The 22,837-nt window shown below is 38.8% G+C and overlaps 2 protein-coding genes across 7 annotated transcripts in view; one reads left to right on the plus strand and one right to left on the minus strand.

Annotated features, from left to right (window-relative positions):
• LOC123319522 (autophagy-related protein 16-1) overlaps positions 1-22,837 on the plus strand; it is a 646,240-nt gene that overhangs the window by 94,507 nt on the left and 528,896 nt on the right. The window lies entirely within an intron of this gene.
• LOC123319521 overlaps positions 1-22,837 on the minus strand; it is a 163,522-nt gene that overhangs the window by 68,309 nt on the left and 72,376 nt on the right. For both annotated transcript variants that reach the window (XM_044906538.1, XM_044906537.1), the window contains exon 6: positions 4,873-5,074. In XM_044906538.1, coding sequence (XP_044762473.1) covers positions 4,873-5,074 — 202 coding nt within the window. The remainder of the gene's footprint in view (positions 1-4,872; positions 5,075-22,837) is intronic.

Genomic DNA, 22,837 nt, shown 5'->3' on the forward strand with positions numbered 1-22,837 from the left:
AATTTTCCCATTTTCCTTCGCGTGATAATATAAGAAAAAAATCTGTTGATATCGTCTGTACACGACCTCGTAGGAACTCAGTTTTCACTCACTTCGTTGAAATTTCCGCTAATATCAAAATAAAAAACCCGCTACATGAAGAAACTTTAGTTCACCCGCTACCAAATATAGATTTTATCGCAATAGTAGATAGATAGTGTCTTCCAGTTGTTTGTGTGGAAGCCAAGAAAAAATACAGGAAAGGGTACTTGCTGAACACTTTCGCTCTTTCTACTGTACAACCCAACCTTTTTCCTATGGTTTACGAACATACGCCGACTGAGCGAGCTAAAGATTGGTATTGGTGAGTTCAATTCTCAGCAATTTCCACATTTCTTCATTACTTTACAGTCCATTATAATTCGCCGTTATGATTATTACAGCTTCGAAAACGAAATTATTCCTTTGCTAACAAATTTTCATTGGTGCCTTTCCTCAATTTGTCATGAATGTAATAAGTGTGTAATGATGGAAATCGATTCATGTGCAAGAAGTGAGTTTTCTCGAATATCCACTTCAATATTTGCTCAGTGTATACTAATTGCGTGCTGATGATTATTTATTCTATTGAGATGCACAAACACCATAGATTCATAGGTATATATATTTATATTGTCATGTATTCAGACAACCTGTATAATATGGTAGTAATTTTCTCACCAGGTTGCAGAGAACCCGTTCTGAACATAATACGCATACAAATAAAAACACAGGTATGAAATTCATCATTTGTTGCTATATTTACATGTATTAATCATCGCTTTTCATGGCCGAAGATGGATTTTTTTTCAATTTTCCAAATAAGTCGAACGTTAGCTTATAAATTATCCCCAGTCCCCTATCACGCACATCTCTTATTAATTATTCTCGCAATTTTCAATTAATTCACGTGAAAATCTCCATACACCAGCCTATTTCAGAATATTTATCGCTGATCTCGTCTCTCTTTTATGATAAACTTGATTTATTTCGTCGAAGATCCCTGATTTATTCGCCGTGGGTAATTAATGCGGCGTATACACATGTGCGTGAGCTTCTTATTGATCTACTGAAACGAAATGTTAATTTCTCGGAGATTTACAAGATTATGGCGGAGTGAGAGTATTGGCATTAACATTCTGACTTGTGTTGCGTCCGATTGCTTCCTTTTCAACGGCCGTGTTCGCGAGATACGAGAAAATTGTTGGCGGTTGTTGAACAAGGCTCCAATCCCCGACGTCTGAATGGGATCCTGTTGCGAGGAGAATGAATCTGCCGGTGGAAATTGTCCCGATCATAATTGCACTTGGCGGTGGTTCGGATTCAATTTGAATAATTCATCGGAATAATGTTCTATCCATGGTTTTTTTCGGAGTTTCGTAATTTCGTCACGTTGATAAAATAAACTCGAAGGTATACGCCGGTGGAATATCTCGATGAACGGGGTGTTCCAGTTAAGGCTCCTTTTTTATGCATACACTTTGAAATTTTTAAATTTTTCTCCCAGATCCAAACATGAAACCTAATAGTATTATTAACATTTTATGATATCCAATCCAAAGTTTGAAAATTCTGGAATATTTAGCAATAGTCGAATACAAAGCATTTCTTCAGGGTTTCCCGAAAATAAGGGAACAAGATTCTTTCATAAGTTTTCGAGCCTAAATTAGGAAACTCCTATTTGTAATTTTTGCCAGGAAGCCCCCCTCTTTTGGGGTGACAGCCCCCTGAGTTTAGCCCCTAAAAATAGTCTTTTCTTTATGTAGATAATTGTATCAATTATGATTGCTGATTAATTTTCTCTGAATTTGAAATCTCTTCCTTTCCATAGTCCATTCAAGAATGATTGACATCTCCGGTGGCTATGGAAAATCAATTTCAAGTTGGTAATAGCCCATAAGTTGAGATTGTATTGCGGAATTCAGGTTGATATTGTGAATGAACACTGATCTATAGACCTATTATATGTGAATCTATGCACTGACCAACGTCAATTCGAATTTTGTACTGCTGCTCATGTTCTTAATTCAATCGAACGAATTGGGAACAAAATTGTTTCGATTTTTATTGCTGATTCATATTTTTCTCTGTTATATTTTTACAGGGTGTTTTCAAAGGTGAGGCTTCTTTTTGACAGAAAGTAGAATTTACCGAAATAAGTCGTTTCACCAAAAATTGTCTTCATAAAATATCCAAGATGGCTAAGATACAACCCCTAGAAATTCGACAAAATTTCATTGAATTTCAAGTACGGGACTGTGGAAGGTGACACCGTCATCGCAAAAACGAAACAAAACATAAACATATGGCTGGACAATGAACGGTTCAGTTCATCGGATTAGATGTATCAGGTCACTTTTGAGAGAATCATAATTGTTGTATCGTGCAATTTAGGGTTAAAGAAATGTTGAAAATCGGGACAGTTTCTTGAAAGTGCTTATGATAATCATGATGAAAAAGTGCTATGATGTTTCCCCATTTCATCCCATTTTTACGACGATTGTTGGAATGTTCGAACAAGAAGATTGTGATGCCCATTGTGAAAAAATTCGTGAATTATTCAGACGAATTCTATTGGTGAGATTTTGAAGTATTTTACACTTGTGTCCTAAGTCTCTTCTGTCAGTTAGTATCGAAATGAGCCATTTCATAAAATCGTGTAAGTTACTAAAAAATAATGAGAACAATTCAGCAATCTTAAATTTCCATTTTCATTACCACGTAAATATCGAACCAGCCAACATCCTAAACGAAACTACATGGTTGAATCAGGAGATAAGTTTTATCCCACTTCTTTGCGATAATTCAGCTAACAAACGGTCTAGGGTCGTATTAGGATCTATTTCAGAAATCATTTTCAATGTTTTTCAACTTTGTCATTTTGAAAGTTTTGTATAGGTGATTATTGGTGAAACGCTTCATTTTGACCAGGTCTACCTTCTATTGAAAAAAAGCCTCACCTTCAAATACACCTTGTATAGGGTGAGACTTTTCTGTTTATATAATATGTAGTAGATTAAGATTGAAGGAGCAAGTATCCTGTTCAGCGATACGTCAATCAATGCTACTCTCCACCCTCGACGTCTACCAACGAAATCTCGAGATGGATGGACGTCGATGACATGGAAAAAAATCACGATCAACTCGCAACGCAGAGGTACGCGGGAATACCGATCATATCGCATGTCCAGGCATTCAATTGGAGTCGACGTGGCGTAAACGGGAGCGACTTTTTCGCCCTAAGACAAATCGATATCGATTTCAATCTGAACTGCCATTTAATTACAAGACAAATAGAAAGCTGGATGATTTATCAACGTTGGTAGGCGGTTGGTTGGTTGGAGGCCGCTGAGCAGGCTGCACGATCGCGAATAAGCGGAAATTTTGCCGTTGCCGATGTGTTCTTGAGAGAAACTCATTTTCGGAATTCCTTTCGTTGTCGGACTCTGTTTTCATCTGGAAAAATCTTCGACATCCCACAAAAAATTAAGGATGTAAAGGATGAGACTTCGATTCGTACAAATATTTTAACAGTATATTCTTGAGGTCGAAAGAAACACCTTTTTTCTATACCATTTTTTTCTATTCGGCCCTGATAAAAAGATATAGCCGTTTTAAGTGTTCTTAATGAGCTACGCCACCCCTGTAGAAACGTAATTCATTTAAGAATAACAAGCTAAATCTATAACATTACACATCTGTGGATTTTTTAAACAGCGTTGCATTCAGCCAAAGTACCCAATTTTCCGAATATCATAGATATTTTTAATTTCGAACATCAAACTACTCGAAAACTGCGCATTATACGAGAAAATATGTCAATTTTTTAAGGGAGGGGTACATATTTTGAGCAAAATTGTAAGCCGAAATCTCCTCAACCCTAGGTGTTGGAGCTATCACCCCTAAATTCTCAATAGGGAATAGGGGGTGAGCTATACCTCAATTAAGGACAATAGTATTATGTAGAGGGATATACTGTCTTCCTATGAGAAATTTTGGGGTGATAGCCCCTACAACTAGGTTTGGGGAGATTTCAGCTCACAATTTTGCTCAAAATATGTCCCCCTCTCTTTGAAAATGACCTGTTCCGGTTTTTTCTTTGAAAACATCCTTGTCGAGACATAATTGGCCTGGCAAGTTTTCAAATTGTCGCCTCCAGTAACTACTTCAAGAAATCAATAAAAATTTGCAAACCATAGTATTCATGTAGAGGGACAAGTGATCTTTCAATTGAGGTAAATCTCACCCCCTATTCCCTATTAAGGAGATTTCGGCTTACAATTCTGCTCGAAATATGTCCCCCTCGGAATAAAAATTGACCTATTCTGGCAGTTTCTCTAAAAACATCCTTGTCGCGATATAATTGGCCTGGCGAATTTTAAATTGTCACTCTGTATACATTCTCGATTACTTTCGTGAAGGGTTCCGCTAACTCAAAATCATATGCAATGAGAATGGGCCAATGAATACGTGAATTGAAACAATCAGTGGAAGTCTGAATTGTTCATTGATGGATTTTTTCGCAATTTTTTGAGCTAGCTGATTTTGTACTACAACTAATGAAAGTGGAGTTTCACCTAAAACTGTGAAACTTATGAAGAAATATTCAGAATAATGAGTGAGTAAACATTAATTAAAATTTTTTTCAAGGCCAAAATTTCTGATCTTAATTAAATAGTAGTCTAGTATATTGTATTTCATTGGATCAGTGTCCAAAACCGTTCGATACAAATCTTCGGCTGAATGTTGACGCTAGTTCTTCTAAAACTCCTGTGTTATAGGAAATACGCAGTTTTCTGCCTATCGGCATAGCCACGTCTGGAAAAATCCTGCGGGGAAATGAAAAAAACTGACCTGCATGAAAATTCGTTCTCTCCTAGACACAACTCCAGACATTCCTGACGCGAGGAAACCTGTTGCTTGCTCTTGGTGTAGCCGGTCAACTTGTGGTTCTGAACTCTGTCGATGCACCAAGCCCTCTCGCATGGTTTGATTCCCAGGCAGCTTTTCTGCGCGTAAATTGTGAATACAGGGAACTGGGATCTTGTCAATGCTCCTGCAACATGAAAGAAATCGAATTAATTGATGGATTCTTCAGAAAACAAGGTTTGAATGGTGCTGATGTTAGTATAGTTAAAGCAACTGTGAAAAGCATACAATGGGGAATTCTCCTCAATTTGGGTTATCACTGCATATGCAAGTTTAAACTGAATAATCATGAGTTTCATTCATGTTTTTTTCAAATTCACCGCGGAAACTATTCAAAATCATCCTTCAAATATGGGGTTTTAAAATTTAAATCGCTTTGTGCGGAGTTTACGATTTGACAACAGCGCATAGAAGACAATGAAAAGAACAATGTCTGATCAGCTTGTTTATAAAATAACAGCTGTTTATCTACAGGCGTCTACTTACTGGCGAGCTTCAACTACAACCGGCCATAAAAATCCCATGAAATTTTACGACCTTCCTCGTTCGTCGCAGACTTCATAGACAGCCATCTTTGTCTGCCTCATCAAGATAATGTATTTGTTGTCCTTTATTATCAAAGCATATTTCAGTCGATGTTGCCAACTTGTGCAATCCACATGAAACGCTTTAAATTTTAAATACCTATTTTTATTTTTCATTTTTGAGTGCTTGAAATATTTTTTTTTGGGAAACGGTTGAAATGGTCATTTCAAAATGTGACGTTTCAAAGATATTTCATAAAAAATACATCATTTTTGTCAGAAGGAGTATTCTTTATTGTAAGATGGAAGATGTTTTCAATTGCGATATTCTCATCATTTCAGATGGTCTATGCTGACCGTCTAACTTGGGAGGATCTTGGTTGTGAATTTTTTCCCCTAGACCGATTGATGGTTCAGAAAAGACGTACTCATCATCTCCGATGATTAACTTTTATATCCAGATAGAAGCGATCGTGCTCATACACATTGTGTCACGATTATATTATGGATCGATTCACTGATTATCGCGATTTTTTCAGCGACTTCACATCGGAGATTCTCGGAAGTCTCTGAAGTACAAAATCATCGCTTATCGCTCGACTACCGACAATGACGATTACACGCTTTACCCGGTCGGAAAGAACAACATGTAAAAAAAAAATCGTCGTAACACAAAACGCCCCGTTGTTCCCGTCTAGACGTCTTCATCGTCCGCGCAAGAAATTAGAGAACAACTCAATGGAAGAATAGATTGAAAAGTGCGAGAATCGACCTTTTTATGCATAGGAGATTCTCGGTATTATTACACGGCTTAATCAAATTTAGCCGGAGTCGTCTGTTTTGCGAACGGGGTGATAAATTGGAAAATCGAGTTACGAGAAGCTCCAAGGACGTCCGACGCAGAAATGAAGCCGTGAAATTCTCGAAAAAATGGGGAGAAAAAACTGTCGGGTTCTGAACTTGCGAAACAATATCAACTGTATAGAAATTGAATCTGAATCTTACTTGAATAACTAGTTTTTTCAGGCACGAGCAGAGCTGGTCTATTGACGTATTGAATGGCATTTTTCATGGTGTTCAGGTAAAGGTTTTTAAGGTTTCATTGTCTGCATGGCGAGTCTTTGACTCGTACAAATATTTCAACAGTAGCTTGAGGTCGAAATAAACAGTTTTTTCCTTTACCATTTTTTCAGAATCGGCTCGGATTACAATATACAGGCTGTTGCAAAACCATAAAAAATGTTATTTCTATACTTCATTCACTTTTATTTTAGCAGTCGGTTGGCCATGGAAATTTGACACATTTCACTCTGTATAGTAAATGTGGGGTTATGAAGCTTGTCAAAACATTTTTGGGTTTTAAATCAACGCTATGTTGCCCGTTCTACGTAAAAGTTCCTGTTATTACGTAGTTTATCACAATGTCGAATCTCTTCGGAAAATATGTGACGAACATAATTGAAGTTTATACAAACTGATTGAAGGCATACCGAATTCAGTTATTTGCACGGAAAATACAAGAGATCAGTATAATATCATAATATGCACTAGCTTGAGGAGAGTTAATGTTCGTTATCTTCTTTGGCTAACATCATTTGTAGATTTCAAAAATATTAACCCGAAGATGAAATGCATATGATGCAGTGGTTGGAAATGGGTATCTCCCGAAGGAATTAACTGATAATTACAAGAATGTTGAATTGTTCAACAAAAATCATCTTGTATAAATATAAGTAAAAGGAATTTAAGTTAAAATGAACTTCACCTTTGAACATAAATTTGAAAAATTTCACATGAATAAGCAATTAACAGGACAACTGGCGCGTATTTGTGGCTATTCATCTTGATACATTGATAAAATTATAATAATTAGGTATTTATTGGTACCTTAAGACATTTACAATGTATAGGACAAATCAAATGAAAAATAGAAAAATCCATTTTAGGAAACTTATTCTCCGATGACATTTATCGAAAATTCTATAGTAAACTTTTCGCATTAATTCACTCAAACATAAAATTCCCAAATGCCACCACTTTTTTGGGTCTCCCAAGAGAAGGAAATTCTTTGTCATCCTCTTCATTCACAATCTTTCTGATTGTGGAAATATTCAGCTGAAATATAAGTCGTTCAGATTCAGATGAAACATTATATAAATTCTCTTACATTGAATATGTTCGCTACCGTCTGACGTATTGTGGATTTTAGAATATCAGGGTATAACTATTTGAATGAGCGGACCTGAATTCTAAATAGCACTTCCTGAAACCCTGTCTCTTTTTTCAATCACTTTCGGCATTTTCGTAATAAAAATTGATATTAGTTGTGGCAACGGCGTTATGACATAAACGAAATTTCATAAGTGCCAACCTAACTTCGTTCTAGTTACAAAAACTTGAGAAAATTATTTCATGGCCAACCGACTGCTAAAATAAATTTGAATGAAGTATAGTAATATCTCCCAAACGGTTTTAATGAATGAAATGAATTTTCGAATAAAGATTCTCATTCATTTGATGAATCTTTTTCGAGCTCAAGATATCTATCACCCCACGTCTTCTCGTTATGACCACAACGTACCATGAAAATACCAAAAATTCAAAGAACCCAACTCTTGATAACAAGTTGGACGTTATCTAATGAATATTTAAACGTTTTGTAAAATAAAAGTATTCTTCATGTTTTCTCGTATAATGCGCCGTTTTCGAGTTATTTGATGTTCAAAAATTGAAAAGTATCTGCGAAATTAGGTACTTTGGCTGAATACCACTCTGTTTAAAAGTTCCACAGATGTGTAGTGTCACAGATTTAGCTAGTCGTAGTGCAGGTTATTTTAATCCTCCAGGGGTTGCATAGCTCATTATGAAAACTTAAAATGGCTACATCTATTTATCAGGACCGAATCGGGAAAAATTGTATAGAAAAAAGTGTTTACTTTGACCTCAAGAATATACTCTCAAAATATTTGTACGAGTCAAAGACTCACCCTGTATAATTCGTCTATCGAATATATTGTATGAATTGATACTTTATTTCTCTAATAACAAAGTGTTTAAGTCTACTAGACATAGATTGTTCATTGTTGGAGTTCCTGCAGCTGCACCATTTACTGTTGACGCTCTCTAATTCTGATGAAGTTTACAAGGCTCTTAAAAGTTTCTCGTTGAAAGAATCTTTGCTTTGGCTAGCAATGGTTAGACATTCTATAACCATGTGATCTGGAGTTTCTGCCTCTTCCATAGTCGTCAGTTTCTGATATGTTATTCTTCTTGGGTGCATCTTGATGCCATGTGAGGAAGCCAATTATGAGATGAAACATATCTTCGCTAAGATCCAGATACTTCTACCATCTCATATCTTACGATTTTTTGAATCTTTTCCTTGAAGGTGCATTTCCCTACCACACAAATGATCCAAACCAATGCTCCTCTATTAGCATCGTTCTTTTGTTTTGCTGGTGATTAATCGAAAAATCAGAATGACAAACCTGGTTATTCTTTCTTGTCATCATTTCATTGAGTTTTATTAAGCAATCCCAGGTGATTTTCTAATTCATACCATAAGAGCTCAGTGCTTCAAAAGCAACTTGACTGTCAACAAATCCCTCAATTGTAACTCGAACAGGAGCATAATGATAGAATATCTGGTGCCAGCCCCAAATAGAAGAGCACCAGTTCCTGTTGTGGTTTTTGAACCATCTGTGTACCATTTAATGGCATTTCGTTTGAAGGTTAGGGTGGTAGATTTCCCTCACCTTTTTTTCTCTTAGCATCGTAGTTGCGGCTTTTTGATGCATAGTTTATTGATAATTTCGTTACTGAGAATATTCACTGATGTTTAGGAAGTACCAGGCTAACTATTGACATCTTTCAACCACAATTTGTTTCTTCTCAATCAATCTTATCAATGAAATGCCTTACACCTACAAGCAATACTTTTCTCGTAATTTTTTATAATCAAGCCTGTGATGAGGACCATATTTTGTGTGTGTCAATTTCATTCAAGTGCATAAGTAAGTTTACTATCGAATATCTACTTTAATTTTGGAGCAGTGTAATTGTAAAGGTGAAGGCCGATACAAGAGAGACTTTCTCACGAAAATAACAGTTGCTCTCTGTATTTTATGGACAATATGTATTTAGAGGATGGTCTTCATATGGATATTTGAATTGGGTAGTAATGATTATTAGACCAATGATTGTTACAATGTCGCATTAACAAAGAGCCGTTGAGTCTTCATCATGATCTCTTTCGTGGTGGGAGAGTTTCTCGAAGTTCTTCTCCAGGAAGTCCAACCTTTGAGCCCTGGGGCTGCGGAGGAAGCGATCTTCCACTCTCGAATATCGTCGTGTGGAAAAGGCCGTCTATTTGCCGACGATCCCGATCTCGTTTCCTCAAGCGCCCGCGGCCAATATGTCGCCTGCGAGAAGAACGGCCGGTCCGAAAAAAGCGCGGGAACGAAAAAACGCGGGCGTTCCTAGACGCGTCGACCGGTCACGACGATCGACGTGGGGCGTGTAATTTGAGAAGAGAGCGATAGATGGCGTATCGGACCGCGGGCCAGAAGATCCCGTCGGATCCCGGAATGGATAGCTCAATTTCGTCGCACGAACGCCTCTCCGGGGGTGTCATTATTTAGATGCCGGGTATTAGGCGTTTTTCGTTTTGCCCCGATCGGTTGGCACCTCTGAGTGAAAACCGACGGGCGAACATATCTGATGACTTTATATTGCGGACCAACGAGGGAGAACAATGGCGATACACTGTAATTTCACGAATTCATGCTCTATAATAGATGATATTCAAGATGCTGCTAAGATAGGTCGCATGGAAACAATGGTTATTTGTCACGCCGCAGTGGAATTTGTCTAAGGAGGAAGGTTCCACGTGTTCTATAGTCCCTCGATCCAAAACATGGATTTTCGACGTATGGCAGAGTTTACGCCCACTTTTAACAACAGTATCTGATGAATAAGGAAAATATAATGAGACTATAAGCTTCGAATGACGCCGAGATTTCATATAGATCAACGATGGTTAATGAACACAAATTCTTGTGGGATCCTCGGTGGGATCAAACTGTGATGCACAGGTTATCTTTAACCTCACACGAAAACTAGTCCCTCAAAAGAGAAGATGTGTTCGATGAGCTTCGAGGATGTATAACAAACAAACATATGTGTGCTTCTTCAGTGGTCGCAAGAATCCTTATTCTCTTTAACGAAACAGGCTCTCAAGATGCAAAATATCAGTCATCAACCTTCATCTTCCGCCTAAAAATTATGAGATTTCATTGGGCGTAAACTTTCTCTACGCCCCGTCAATGACGGATGCCAATTTCTCAATCCACAAATTGTTTGATCCAGGTAACCAGCCGATAAATCAAGAAAAATATTTTACGCCCACTGTAATTACATAGTGTTATATTTACGCCCATGGTTATGGGGTTTTGGGGCATGCCAAGGCAAGTCGGAACAACTAGGGTACTGAAGATTGTTAAAGATCTCACACCTCCTCGTATGATGATAGATTGATTAGTCTATGAGGCCATTCTGAGAATCTCTAGGGAAGGATTGAAAGATTAGGCCTATCGACTAATGACAGGATAATCCAGGGAAACCCTATCCCGAACAATTTGCTGTCGGTATGACGTGTAAGGGTTTTTACGCCCACATTGCCGCAGTTGGGTTGTTCTTTACGCCCAGCTGAATGTAACGATGATTTCGAATAGTCCGTTTCTTAAGCCTATCAAATTCCGACTTCGAAAAGTTTGCAACTGCGATGCGAAATATCAGAGATCATCTTCCGTGAAAAAACTATGATATTTAATTGGGCGTAAACTGTCTCTACTTGTACGTTACTTAAGGATACCAATAATTCAATCCAAAGACTGTTAGGTACAGGTAACCAGCTAATATATCAAGAAATATAGTTTACGCCCACTGTAACTCAATAGATTAATATTTACGCCCATAGAATTCTCATCGAATTTAACGGTGGATTCCAAAAACCCAGTTTAGGTTTGCTTGCAATTTCGTATTCTGAATCGAAACACTCATTAACAATTTTTGGTATGCCGCTTCAGTGGACACAGTAATACCATTTACCAGAAAAGGTAACCTCTAGATATTGAATTCATCTCTCTTATAGTAAACATAATAGAATAAAAGTCTGAAATTAAATATCTTAGAATAGCCCCAGATAGTTAGCTTCCGTGGAATAAGCATATTGAGATCGCTGCTGGAAAAAGAATGAAATTCTTGATGGCGTGCAGAAATCTTGCTGTTGAAATTTGGGGATATATGGCAAAATGCTATGGACATGTTTTACGCCCAATAATGACTTATGGGGAAATAGTCTGGCATGCCAAGACAAGTCAGAAGAGTACGTGGAAAACCTTCAGAAGTATATGAAGGTTAGCCTGTGTATTTTAGGTATCACTGGAGCTAGATCTCACACCTCTTCATCTGGTGATAGATTGATTAGCCTAAGAGGCCATTCTGAGAATATCCAGGAGAGTTAGAACTATTGGTTAGTGACAGGATAATCCAGAGGAACTCCATCCCGATCAATTTGCTGTCGATATGACGCAAAAGGGTTTTACGCCCACATTGCCCCAGTTGGACTCTTCTTTACGCCCACCTGAATCCAGACAGAATGCAACGTCGATTCCGAATAGTCCGATGCGGAATTGTCGGTGCGTCCGAAAGGTACTCCAAGACCCTCTCCATTATTCTCGTATTCCAGCCGTGCGATCCGGCACAGAAGTAACGAAACCGAGCATCTGGACAAACCGCCGATGCTTGGTCGCTTCCTACGCGACCCGCCGATCGTCCGATTGTAATGCGGAGGGCATAATTTTACATGTTATTTACGATCGCCGGCTATCTCACAAACGGAATATCGAAGTGCATCACGTTCCATTTCTCTTTATTCCGTTCTGCCCTTCCGCGACCCCGGAGATGGGCGAATATTGCGCTTTGTCGAAGGCCGCTTCGGACCGTGGTAGTATCAGCGAGCTCGGTCCCCTGGGATACGACTTTTCTCGTTGTGAGTCCATCCGTAGATACCCGCGGTTCTTCAAGAAGGCATTGTACCGAATGTGTCCCACACAGCAGCATTTCCTGCTGCAGAAATTCAGAAATATACATATAGGAAGCTATATATGAGATTATATATTACTGCCGAAGACAACTACCTGCAAGGATCATCCATTAAAATAGTTCCTTGAAGAACCCTTGGTGTCATCCCTATTTTAGCTTAAGAAGCATGTGGAGATGCAAATCTTGTGAAACTACACCTGATATTGGATTGTTCATGAAGAACAGACCACCTATCTTTAACATTTATGCTTGAAGTTTAGGCAAAGAAGGTTTCAAAAGAGATCCATTATGAAACTATATGCTCAGAGATAATTGAAGGGTTTGGTCGTAGTTAGGACTGCTATCTCAGGTCTAATAACATATTTATGGCAGTTGTTCTTAGTTTTGAAGACTTTCTGGCCTTAAAGTACCATTTAAAATATGTTGATGTAGACCAGATGCTAGGAAATCTTTGTGCTCATAAATCGGTCTTCAATATCTGAAACCGAATCGAATTTCGCAGAAACCGCCTATACGGAAAATAGAAGAGTGTTAAAGTAACAACCCTCTGCAATTTCGCTTCTTGCTCCGGGCGTATGGTACTAATCTGCCGTCATCTTCTCGCGCTGCTTACTCCTGCCTTTTTTCGACTTCCATTTGAATACGACAAACATCATGACCAGCATGTTAACAATACCATTAAACGCTGGTAATTCAGTTCTAATTGAATGTTTTCCGTGCTATCTTCGCAGTAGTTGTAATGGGTTCGGTCACGAAATTGTTCTGACTGAGCATTTATACTGAGCGTGCACTTGCGAATTGTCTGTAAGAAACTTGAGAGTGATTCTCGCTCTGGGAATTATGGATAACAAGCTCATTCATGGCTTTACCAGAAAACACTGAAGTTTGGCTAGAAAAAGTATTAGAGAGACAGTGTCTCATCAGAAAGCATCCAATGAGAATAGGTCTAAAAGAAGCTTCTTTTGGGAGGATGTAGAAACTCAAGATCCTTGGTTGTAGAATATTTTGCCCATTGCTGATCAACGCAAAGAAGATTGGTCTTGAAACTTGGTCTTTCTGAAGCCATCTCAGATACTGGAGTTCATTTGAACTCTGGAACTGAAGGGCGAAATCTATACAGGGTGTTTTCAGATTCATAAAGATTTTCTCATGATGGCAAAAATTGCTGGAAAATTAAGGTTTTCTCTTTTCGTATTCTCTGGAGATCATGAACAAATCAAACAGAAGAGCCACACACCCACTGACTGACGGTTCTAAGGAACTTGCACGAGTATCAACTCGGTCCACTTCCTATGGTTCTCTTCAGTGGAAGAAGGAATGCACAAAGGCAGTAAATCGAAGATGTATGATTCCTTCCTATCTCTGTGAAGTAGACACCTCTGCGCCAGTAGTACAATGTCATTGATGAAAGGTTTCTGCTGCGTATAAAGGATCGTTTAGTTGAAGTTGAGCGGAGCTTTATGCCAGGTAGTCTTACAAAATTATGTGGAGCATATCAAGAGGCACTTTTAAAGCAATGCCAAAGTGGTTCTTGATGGTTCTACTAGTAGGATGAGCTACCAGTATAACACTATCGGACGTTCTTTGCTAAATCCCTCTACTAAGTTTATGACTTCCAAAAAGCCTCATTCAGCACCATCACGCAGTCAAAAGTACTCTCGAACTACATAAACAAAATGAATTTTACAACTTCGCTGAGCCAAGAGGATCTTAGTCGAGCAGACAGTAGTGAACGCTGATGTACTGATCGTACAGATTGCTATTTCAGTTGACAGTGTCACCATGACAGAGAGTGGAAAGGGTAGCACCTCAACGAGTCTGCCAATGGACATACTCTCCCTACTTGAGAAAAGTGAGCACGACACCACCCTTGGGACTTGAGCAGCAGATGTGATACGGACGTATCAGAAAAACTCTGGTCTCTCCGTGATGTGGAGGGTTTTCAAGGACCCCTAGGTACCTCCAGCTCAAATTGCTCACTTTGACATGAGAACCTCGATGGCCTGAGATAACCCAGGATCATAAATTGTATAACATACTTGTATTATTAAAAGATATTTCATTATTCTTATATTTCTTGACTACTTGATTTGCACTTCAGCGAATTCCTTCCATTTGTTTGTTCATCCAGGCAAAATTGTAGTGAATTTAATCCCTTCAACTTTGGAAATCTTTTTTTTTGGTCGCAAACCGCTTTGATGAGAAATAATGTGTGAAATATAGAAAAAAGTTTGCCAAAATTGCAATAATGACTGGGCTAAATCCACTCTTAACTAGGCCAAAGTCTTCTAGCATTTCATTCGACCATTGAAAGGAGAACTTCGACTAGCGCAACTGTCGTCGTTCTCCCAGCGAGCTGCCTATCCGGTAGCAGCTTTGGACGGCTGGAAGCGAGTGGCAATTTCACTTAAGCATTCTCCAATGAATTCTCCCGGCTTTTCGGAACGACAAACGCCAAGTCCCTGGTTCGATATCCTAGAAGGCGAAGGTTTAATTGTGCATGTTCACAGTACCGCCGTCATTATTATTGCCTGATTGAACGAGTAATGCCCATCGTGCCGGGAATAAATTAGACGGCAATGAGTGGACGGTGCTGGAACGGAGCGTAACAGCCTTTCAACGGCAAGATATGCGTTTCAACGCGTCGTCGTCTTCCAGCAGCGTTGGTAAAACAGACAAAGGCAAGAAACAAGGAGTAACCGATCCAATATCTGTTAATCAGGCGAGGATTAGTGTCGATTTGCGGTGCGACGCTAATGAAGCAGAAAACGCTATGTTCTCGGGGTTGATTGCTCATTTCTTCAGTGGTTGGCACGGTCTCAGAGCTTCCATGAGAATTCCAACGAGTGTTTGGTCATTATTTTCCGAACTCTTTTATTTGTTGTTATGGTTATTTTATATTATGATTCTATAATCTTGAAGCAATAAGGACCATATAATGAGCAGGAGAGAAGGATAAAAAGAGGCCCTAGTATCGCCAAAGGCGAGTCCTCATAGACCAAAGTGAAGGAAGTATCGAAGGAATTTAGGAAAATTTCAAAATGAAAATGCAGTGTGATTGCTCTTCTCGAAGATGAAGCCATTTACTGGTGTCAAACGTCAAAAAAATTAAATAAAAACCCTAAACTTTCCTCCAGAGATACTTATTTACAAAGTGATTCCTTGACTCGTACAAATATTTTAAAAGCACATTCTTGAGGTCAAATATTCATTATATAGCGTCCAACTTAGTTTCAAGAGTTTGGTTCTTTGAATTTTTGGTATTTTTATGGTACCGATTGAGCCGATTCGGAAAAAAATGATAAAGGAAAAAAGTATTTCTCTTGATTCCAGGAACCTACTGTTACAATATTTGTACGTGTCAAAGACTATCGATGATCAGAAAATATTAGAAATACAGGGTGTTTTAAAAGTGAGGTTTTCATTTCGACATAAGGTAGAACTCATCAAAATAAGTCTTTCAACAAAAAATTGTCTATATTAAATATCCAAGATGGCTGAGATACAACCCCTAGAAGTTCGACAAAATTTGAATTTCAAGTACGGGACTGTGGAAGGTGACTTCAGCATCGCAAAAACGAAACAAAACATAAACACATGGCTGGACAATGAATGGGTCAGTACCAAATTCATCGGATTAGATGCATCAGGTCACTTTGGGGAGAATCATAATTGTTGTATCGTGCAATTCAGGGTGAAAAAAATTTAGAAAATCGAGGCAGTTTCTTGAAAGTGCTTATGTTAGATATGTTGAAAAGGTACTATGATGTTTCCCCATTTCATCCCATTTTTACGACGATTGTTGGAATGTTCAAACAAGATACCCATAGTGAAAAAATTCTTGAGTAATTGAGGCGAATTTTATTGGTGAGATTTTGAACCATTTGACTTTTTTTTACACTGTGTCCTAAGCCTCATCTGTCAGTTGGTATCGAAATGAGCTATTTCTCAAAATCGTGTAAGTTACTAAAATATAATGACAACAAGTCGGTTATCCTAAGTTTCCATTTTCATTACCACGTAAATATCGAACGAGCCAATATCCTAAACGAAACTTCATGGTTGAATCAGGAGATAAGTTTTTTCCCACTGCTTTGCGATAATTCAGCTAACAAACGGTCTAGGGTCGTATTAGGATCTATTTCAGTAATTATTTTCTAAGCAGAACAATAGAACTACTACACTATCTCTCCCCAAGTTATTTTTGGTGGCCCTGTTATTGAATATTCTCCTGCACTCATGAAGACACGTTCGCCAAATTTTTTCATTGATGTAGTACATATTACGAGGATGCTGGTTATCACTGTCGTCTGGCAAGCCCTTCTTGATTTCTTGCTGGACTCCAGATTTATCGTACGAGTTATCCCAACGCGCGTCATCTGCCTTAGTTTTCATCACCATCCTATCGTTTCGTTCCGAATTTATTCCACATATTATCTCTTCATTTGTGCCATTCAGACGATGAGACCGTGGAACGCAATATACTTCCATTTCCGCTGCGGTACTAAAGCCTTTTTCACCACCTTTGTATGTATGGTATATAGTAAGGTATAGTCGATCCGCAGTGCGTAGCTTGAGTGAGTTATGACTCGCAGATGAATACGATGGACTTGATGAAGCTCTCTTATTTGATGGCTCCTTTTTCAAGTCGTTACTCACAATTATCGATGCTTAATCGATGTTTTTCTTATGGATGTTTTTGTGTCGGGTTCGTTAGATGTTGCAGTCTGAGTATCGATTTTTTTTTAGGTTAGACAATGAATTATTCATCCTTGTGGAAAGGGGAATATATGGATTCGATTGGGGATACCTACGTATCGATCTAATCCGGAATATTTGGTTTCATCCCTATTGAACTTGCTATTCATGAGACAGTTATAAAAATACATTCATTCATTGTTGTATCCCGTTTCCGAGAATAAATCTACAAAATACTCAAAAAACAAACTATCGGTGCGTTCAAACTTATAATTTCTTAGAGCTACTTGCGACTGTTTGTCTTCCTGTGACTGAAGAGACCCAACAGTGACCTACAGATCCTTCCACACTCCGAGTATTCCGCTGTATTTTCCCCAAGTCTCAATTGGACCAAAGACCTGTGGACCAAAGACCTCCACTGTAATCTGTCTAACGCTAGTTGTTCCCAGTTATGATTGGCCTCAACTGATTTTAGGGATTGATGCAGTTCAAGTTGTTCAATATGTCGCCTGTAGGTCGTCCAGCTTTCGCTTCCGTAAAGAAGCGTTGGGAGGACCCCTGCATTGTAAACAGCTGTCTTGGTCTTCAGATTGAGGTCGTGATTTTGAAACACTCTGACCTTTAGCTTCCAGAATGCCCGAATTGATACGGTTTTGTATTTCCGTGTCTAGATTAGCCCTAGTATTTATGAAGCTTCCGAAGTATTCGAACTGCTCGACCTGTTCTAGAGTTTCATCCTTCAGGCTGACATCTGTTTGAAGGCTTTCTGGCGGACAGGATTTTGGTTTTGTCAATATTAAGTCTAAGGCCTAAAGATCCTCTGAGCTTCTAACGATAAGTGTGCAGTCGTCTGCATATAATACCTGGACAGTATTGACTGATTCTTTGTAGACATTTCTGTGGCATAATTGATCAATTCATTTTACGGAAATTTTTTCCTCAAGATTTGCGAGAATATCCTATTATTGCACAAATTTCTCAATGCTTCATAACTGAATTGTCCATTGAGAGAATTCGGATAAATAAGTCTACGACCAGGAGAACCAAACAGAAGAAGTGAATCGCCTATCTCATAAATAACCATCAGGAACGCGCTTCATATCGTACATGACACGTTTCGCATTTAACGTGTGTGTAAGCCTTTCATCCCATCGGACGTTCTCGATAAAGTACACGATCCATATTTCTAACCGGCGACATAAATCGATCGCAGCCACAGATATATTTGCTCTCATCAGGGATATAATTTCATCCATAAACATCGTGTTTGTCGATTTTACATAACTAGTTCTCCGACAATAACGCGTTCATCATCAGGGAAAGGCCGACTTTTACATACGCTCGTTGTCGAACTCAAAATGGGATTATGAGATAGGGAGGATGAGGTCTTCATCTTGTTAGTTATGGGTTCCATTGCGAGTAGAATGTGCTCAAGACGGCGTAGTCCATTTGTGTTGGTGAACCTGTTCGCTTTATGGGAATTACTGAGAAGGTGATGTGATCTGCAGGGTTGATTTTCCCTTTTCGTCAATTCTGGTGTGAAAACCCAAGGGGGAAGGGCACAAACCTTAATGACTCAAATAGCCCTATGCCATTCCACTCTCCCGGAGTGATGTTCATTTTTTTCTGTCAATTCTCTCTTTGGACGTCGGACTGGCAGGAAATTGCCCAAGACTATCGATGACTTCATGGTTCCGTCTCCAACGACTTTTTCTACCAACGGCAATTCCTTCAAAGCGTACGTGCGTTACTTCGTTTCGATTTCTGTGCGTTCAGATGCTCGCCTGATTGCATTCCTCCAATGCAACTTTCGTTTTAACGTCATTATCTACGAACAGCTGGGAAACGACCGTCTCGTTGTCCGAAAAAAAAAATGTAAGTGGTGCACACGGGACGTGAAGCTGATTTGCTCGGTGAAGGATCTCTTCTCTTGATCATCGTGTCGATTCGAAATTTCGGACAAAAACGATCGATGTTGCCCTGTCAGAATCGCTGTATCATCGAGAGGACTCGATGAATCTGGTTAAAAATGTATTGAAATTAACAATAATCCTTGATCTCCAGTTGACCCATTCTCAGGGTTCGCATTTGTTGAAGTACAATTCAGAACAACATATGTTTTGAAGCGTTGAGGATATAATATGAATTGTAAGAAGCCTTAGCTCTTTACGGAGCTTTTAGGCATTTGTTGAGGGGCCTCTGATGGATTAATAAAGAAAAAATTTACTAACAGAAACTGAAGAAAATCTCACGAATCAATACTGAAGAAAAATAGGTTTCAGGGATTTAGTATCGGTAGTTTAATAATAAACTGCTATAGTCAAAAGTTATTGAGGAATGTATGTCATCTCGTCAGAAACACATTTTTTTTAAAATTTGTATACAGGTTGTTTTCAAATGTGCGGCTTTTTTTGACAGTAGTCAATTTAGTTGTTCTGACGATGGCGAATTGGCTGGTTCAATTCAGGTACTAGTTCATGCGAACACCAAACACTACTCTTTGTTAACACTTTGTTGATATTCATATCGGCCGGTGGTATGCATCTGAATTAATTCTTATTGATGGATCACTATGTCACATCATTGATAGTTTCTTCCCAGGTTTGAGTCTACGCTCAAGATTGTGAGAAAAAAAAAGTTTTTCTTCTCAAAGAAATCACAACGACGCCAATTCTGCTTTTATATGGTGAAAATATTTTCAGTGTTAATAATCTGATATTATTCTTCATCCCTATCAGATCTGGTGTTCCCCAGGGATCTCATCTTGGCTCCATCCTATTAATTTTGTTCTTGAATTATTTGAATGATGTTTTTCTGAATAGTGGGTTTTTGGTTTTTGCTGACGACTTAAAATGTCACCGTATGATGATTTTGAAAAGAACTGGTTCTGTTAAGGACCTCATCGATTAGACAGTAGCCTAACCTTCAACTCTCATGTGAGTGATATCATGGGTAGAGCAACGAAAATGTCGAAGTTCATTATTAATTTCAATATTTTTTCTGAAAGAACATTGAAAGTTTTGTTCTGCTGTCATGTGTTGTCATGTTCTGTTGTTGAATATGCATCTGTTTTTTGGTCTACTGATCTTGTGATGACTTCTAGAGTCCTTGAAAGAGTTCAGAATGGGTTTTTGCGTTTTATAGCCTTTAAACGTGGTATTGGCAGAGATGAGAAAGACTATCATTTATTACGTCTCAGATTGAATCTGCCATCTAGAAGGCTCTTTATTTATTTATTTATTAGCATTTAGGTTGCGAACAGTACAATGTACCAACAAAGCAACCACAAATTACAAAATATACCTACAAGTCAAATTCACACTACATAATTGATCAGTGGTTTACTGTACAATAAGAAGAGAAAAAAAAGTTTTTAATGAATTTTTTAAAACTCTCAAACCCGTCCGAGAAAACGTCAGCACGCTCACTTAACCCGAGGGAGTCAAAAGCGGCCTGCATACGTATGATCGGAGAGTGCTGTCCTGTATTCGTTCTACGATAAGGGTTGTTGAATAGGCTTTTATCCCTAACATCGCGACCAGGTACTCTAAAACTGACTCTTGAAAGTAGGCACGAAGAGTTGATGTGATGATTGATGTAGAATGTTATTTTCTTCTTCAAGTCAGTCAATGGCGATGTGTATTCAGTTGAAGTTTTATCCCTTGTTAAACTTAACATACCCGCGAGGAGAACAAGACATACACATTTGCTTGCTGTTTCAAGATCGAGTACAAATTACAGAAACAAGTCTTATATGGTCAGATGTCCCACTTTTGTTAACAAACTTGGTGTTACAGTTGTAACCCTATCCAGTTCAAGAGCAAAATAAGTGAACTATTGAATTGACTTGTGTTCATGCTCTTTGTTGTTTGCCAGGTGCAATGTGTTGTAAATAAATGTTTCTTTTTTAGTATATTCGAGTTTTATAACTCGATTTTTGTTATTTTTGTTATATTGTTTTCTATTCTTATGGTTGTAACATTGATTGCTTCTTTATATTTCATTCGAATATGGGGATGATCCCTCAAAAAATGTTCTATCGCTTATGTAATAGCAAATAAATATGTAATGCCATTCGAGATATCTCCAAATCGGTATTATTTTTCTTGGCTTACGTGCGCACGAACATGTTGAGGGGGCGCTTAATGGAATAAGCGAATCACGGCTATCCATTCGAAAAAAATCCGATAGCTCTGGGACAACACGGCGGAATAAAATAAGGGCACGGTTGATTTCACCTCCCGCGTCAAATATCGAATCAATCGTTACGTTCCGGGGCGCGGAACATTTTCAAAGTAAACGTTCGCAGGCCCCGGGCGTAAACTTCCCGATCTTTTTTACGCCCTCCCGCCCGCACCCGCCCCCGCGTGTACTTGTCCCTGTTTGTTTGTTCCCGAAATTCGCCACTTTGTTTCGCAAATACGCAGTATTGTTTTTACGAGATGTGTAAATAACTCGCTGATTGACTGAGTTTTACGCCCTTCGTTTCTCCCCCTTGCGCCCCGGGCCGTTTCCCCATTTTAATATTCATCGTGCCTCATTTCGTCCGATGACTCGGGGCAGTGCGCCGGGATTGGCAAAACATACGGGAATTGGGGTAAATGGATCATTCCGATGTTTGCTTCCCGTTGGAGGGAGGGGGACGTATCCTTTCGTGGGATGTTATTTGCTCTGCCCGAAAATAAGCTCGATATTTGTCCTGTTTGGTCCGAGATCTGTTGGAACGTATCGGAAGGTCGGAGACTGATTCCCGGTTCAAAGAAGATTGATCAGGGAATCAACGCTTGATTGACAAATCAACAAAGATTTTTTCCAACCCATTATTGGGTTATGCGCCTTGTGATTTACGTAAGTGATCACTATCAAATGTACAGCATTGTACGAGGATTTATTGATATCTAGTTAGCCTAGACCAGTTCCAGGCCTAAAAAATATTGCGTTACCATAGCAACGGACAATAACTCATTAGAAGTGTCAGTGTGAAGTTTGAGGTCAGAAAAGTAAACCAGAGTTACGCAATAGATTAAAAGATAGAAGATGTCCACCGAAATTGTGAAAATTGGAGTATCGAGCCATCATCAAGTATGCGACCGTGAATAAATTAGACTGCAAGCTTCAAAAGAGGTGAATTTTCCATCAAAGGTGATGACCGATCGGGAAGGCCAGTTTCTGTGTCAGTCCATGAAAATAACGATGCAGTTCATGACATGATTTTATCAGACCGTCGAATTGGGCTAAAACGGATATCTGAAGCACTGAATATTTTATACGAACGCGTTCATCATATAGTTCACGTCAATTTGGACATGAAAAAAATTGCAGCAAAATGGTTTGAATGTTGACCGAAAGCGTGCAAGGGTAGAAGCATCGCGTTCGATCTGTGCTCGATTTGAAAACGATGTAGACTTCTTTAACCGAATTGTTACCATGGATGAGACTTGGGTACATTTCTACGATCCAGAAACAAAGCAACAATCGGTGGAATGGTGACACTCTGGTTCTCCAAGACCTAAGGAGTTTCGTGTCCAAAAATCTGCTGGAAAAGTTCTTGCTTCAGTCTTTTG

This window comes from Coccinella septempunctata, chromosome 8 (assembly GCF_907165205.1).
Source record: "Coccinella septempunctata chromosome 8, icCocSept1.1, whole genome shotgun sequence".
In the NCBI taxonomy this organism is placed as follows: Eukaryota; Metazoa; Arthropoda; class Insecta; order Coleoptera; family Coccinellidae; genus Coccinella; species Coccinella septempunctata.